The sequence below is a fragment of the Bison bison genome, unplaced genomic scaffold, assembly GCF_000754665.1.
Source record: "Bison bison bison isolate TAMUID 2011002044 unplaced genomic scaffold, Bison_UMD1.0 scf7180017864203, whole genome shotgun sequence".
Taxonomy (NCBI): domain Eukaryota; kingdom Metazoa; phylum Chordata; class Mammalia; order Artiodactyla; family Bovidae; genus Bison; species Bison bison.
In genome coordinates this window covers 6,227,424-6,230,830 of record NW_011494775.1, presented here as the reverse complement: position 1 = coordinate 6,230,830, position 3,407 = coordinate 6,227,424, and the positions used below count along the sequence as shown (strand labels likewise).

At 59.3% G+C, this 3,407-nt stretch overlaps 2 protein-coding genes across 4 annotated transcripts in view; both read left to right on the top strand.

Annotated features, from left to right (window-relative positions):
- Nucleotides 1-3,407, top strand: part of SCAMP4 (secretory carrier membrane protein 4) — a 17,541-nt gene that overhangs the window by 1,906 nt on the left and 12,228 nt on the right. The gene's annotated exons all lie outside the window — the stretch shown is intronic.
- The window catches only part of ADAT3 (adenosine deaminase, tRNA-specific 3), a 5,541-nt gene that overhangs the window by 1,751 nt on the left and 383 nt on the right, over nt 1-3,407 (top strand). The window contains exon 2 of the mRNA XM_010844629.1: nt 2,577-3,407. Within this exon, the coding sequence (XP_010842931.1) occupies nt 2,615-3,407 (793 nt within the window). The 5' untranslated portion in view covers nt 2,577-2,614. The remainder of the gene's footprint in view (nt 1-2,576) is intronic.

The following is a 3,407-nucleotide window of genomic DNA, read 5'->3' as shown; positions in this document are numbered from 1 at the left end:
GGGAAGGCCCTGAGCTGGGTGGAGCAGCCAAGTGCACAGCAGGGAGGGTGTGGGGCAGTGTGTGTGTGTGTGTGTGTGTGTGTGTGTGTGTGTGTGTGTGTGTCAGGGGGTGCGCATGCAGGGCACTTGGACAGGGTGGGGCAGTGGGGTGACCAGAGTTGGGGTGGATGAGGGGGTGCCCACAGGCAGGGTGGACATGTGGTTTTGAGGAGGAAAAGAGGAACAGATAAGCCTCCCAGCATGCTGAGGTCCCCGGGGTTCATTTAAGCAAATCACTGGGCGTGGGGGCCATTTCTGGGTGGGCTGCAGCTCCCAGTCTGGGTGTGTCACCCTGGAGGAACCTGTGTCTCATCTGTAAAGCCCCTCCCCCACCACGGGGCTCAGAAGGCAGAGTTGGGAGCTGTTGGCCACCTGGCCGCAGCTCTGCCCTCCCAGGCACGTGGCCCTGGGCAAGTCCCTTGACCTCTGGAAAGGGACGAGCCCTGCAGCCTCCGTCCCGGTCATGAGGGGAGTTGGGGAGCCCATTTGCAGGAGTGAAGACAGGGAGCGGTTTCAGCACTGGCAGCAGTCACGAGGTCTGGGCCGTGTTAGAGGTGTGCTGTGACCCTGGTGGCTCAGTGGGTATACAGTCCACCTGCCAGTGCAGGAGATGCCCATTTGATCCCTGGGTCGGGAAGATCCCCTGGAGAAGGACATGGCAACCCACTCTAGTATTCTTGTCTGGGAAATCCCCTGGACAGAGGAGTCTGGTGGGCTACATTCCATGGGGTCACAAAAAGTCCAACATGACTGATGGATTAAGCAAGCACGCATGCCCTGGTGACTGCCAGATTTCCCCACCGCCGCCAGAAAGAACAGCAGCTTTACTAGGATACGGTTCACATAGTGTGGGGATCACCCACATAAAGCATACTTTTTAGTGTTTTTTAGTGTATTTAGTGTATTATGTGACCATTACCTCTGTCTAGTTCGAGAACATTCTGTCTTCCAATAGGAAGCCTGTCTCCAGGAGCAAACCCCCCCATCCCCCCACCTCCCAGCCCCTGACAACCAGGAACCCACTCTCTGTGTCTGTGGATCGGCCTGTTCTGGACGTTTCCCACCAGTGGGATCACACCCTGCGTGTCCTGTGTCTGCTTCTCTCACTGAGCATCATGTTCTCCGGGTCTGTTCACGAGGCAGTGAGTGTCAGGGCTTCTCTCCTCTCCATGGCTGAGGGACGCTCCTGTGTGCGGGGGGACCACCTGGTGTTTATGTGTTTATCTTTCAGTAAACACATGGGCCTGCAGCCACCTTTTGCTGTTGGGAGTCATGCTGCTGTGAACACGTGCGTGTGGATGGCTGTGTGGACATGTGTTTCAGTTCTCCTGGGCCTGCACCTGGGAGTGGGGTCACTGGGCCAGATGGTGGCCTCCTGGTGGTTTTTATTCCTCCCTGGAGGATGGCAGCCCCACCAGCAGCAGTCCAAGGCCAGCCTCCTGTCTCTGTCACTTGTTTTGTTTCGGTCAGACAGAGGTTGCAGTCTTGGAGGGACAAACAGGACTGTGTCTGTCTTGCCCAGGAGACAGTGGGGCCTTTTGTGGCCTAGAGCAGGCTGTGGGGGCCATTTTGCCTTGGGCACGGTGTGTGCTGGGAGTGGATTTACAGCCAGCACGCCCAGGACCCTCCTCAGGGCCTGACTTGGCCCTGGCGTCCTGGGTACACCAGGGGCCCCCAGCCACACTGTGTGTTTGCTGGAGTGGTTGGTGAGGACCTCCCGTGCCCTCTGCAGGGCCCATGGGCTGAGGAGTGATGAGTAGGCTGCATTGAAGCAGTAAGGGGCAGGCTGTTACACGGTCTCAGCACACCTCGTCCATGGGAAAGAGGTGGGAGGGGTTGGTCCAATCCCAGATACCGCCAGGGCATCGGGCTCTGCAGCCATGGCACAGAGCTCCCCTGGAGCCACGTGAAGGTCATCTGTGGCCCATTTCTGCTCTCATCCAGGGCAGCCCTAACCAGTAGGAATATAACACGAGACGTGTACATGACATGAAGTGTGTAGAAGCCATGTTTTGGGAAACTACAAAGAAACTGTTGAACTTAACCTTAATCATACGTTTATTTAACCTGAGACATGTAGAGTATCCCCACTTCAGCCATGTAGTCAACACAGCCATCCCTCAGCATCCATGGGGAACTGGGTCCAGGGCCCCCAAGGATAAGAAGAGCCAAGGATCTCAAGGCCTTTGAATAAAGTGGTGTAGTGAGTTGGTCTGTGTCCGTGGAATACAGAAAGAGACTTAACGATACAGTTAGTTTTCTCTTTTGTATTAAGTCTCTGGGATCCAGTGTGCATTTTTGCTCATGGCATTTCTCGGTAAAAAAAAGGGGGGACAGAAAAGACACCCAGACAAGGGCGGTTTAAACTCTGTGCAAACACGGCGTTAGTAAGATGTGAGTGAGAGCACGACAGCTGGTGCCTTTTGCTCAGTGGGACGAGCCTGCAGACGTGGCACACTCCTGGGACGACCCCTCCAGCTCGCCAGGCCCCTCCACGGCCCAGGATGATGCCCTGCTCCGGTCTCTGTCTCCCACAGTCAGAGCCCCACTGAGGACGGACCCCGCCCCGAGCATCATGGAGCTGCGCAGAGATGCAAAGGCCGGGAGTCCCGAGCAAGAACCGCCGTGGCAAGCCCTCCCGGTTCTGTCAGAGCAGCAATCTGGGGCTGTGGAGCTGGTGCTGGCCTATGCTGCACCCGTCCTGGACAAGAGCCAGACCTCACGCCTCCTCAAGGAGGTGTCAGCAGTCCATCCGCTGCCTGCGCAGCCTCACCTCAAGAGGGTGCGGCCCAGCCCTGACCCCGGCCGCCCACACTCGCTGGAAATGCTGCTGTGCCTGGCGGGGCCAGCCCGGGACTCGAGATCGCTGGCCGAGCTCCTCCCGAGGCCGGATGTGGACACCCGTGGCCTGGGGCAGCCCTTCCTGGTGCCTGTGCCTGTGCGGCCACCCCTGACCAGGAGCCAGTTCGAGGAGGCACGCACTCACTGGCCCACGACTTTTCACGAGGATAGGCAGGTGACCCGAGCCCTGGCTGGATGCCTCTTCTCGGCACAGGAGCGGGCTGCAATGCAGGCCCACATGGAGCGGGCCGTGTGGGCCGCGCAGCAGGCAGCCTCGAAGGGCTTGAGGGCTGTGGGTGCGGTGGTGGTGGATCCAGCCTCAGGCCGCGTGCTGGCCACGGGCCACGACTGCAGCAGCGCCGCCAGCCCCCTGCTGCACGCTGCCATGGTGTGCATTGACCTGGTGGCTCGAGGCCAGGGCTGTGGTGCCTACAACCTGGCGCCCCACCCTGCCTGCTCCTTCGCGCCGGCTGTCCGCGCCGGCTCTGTGCGCAAGCTGGACGAAGACGAGGCCGGGCTGCCCTACG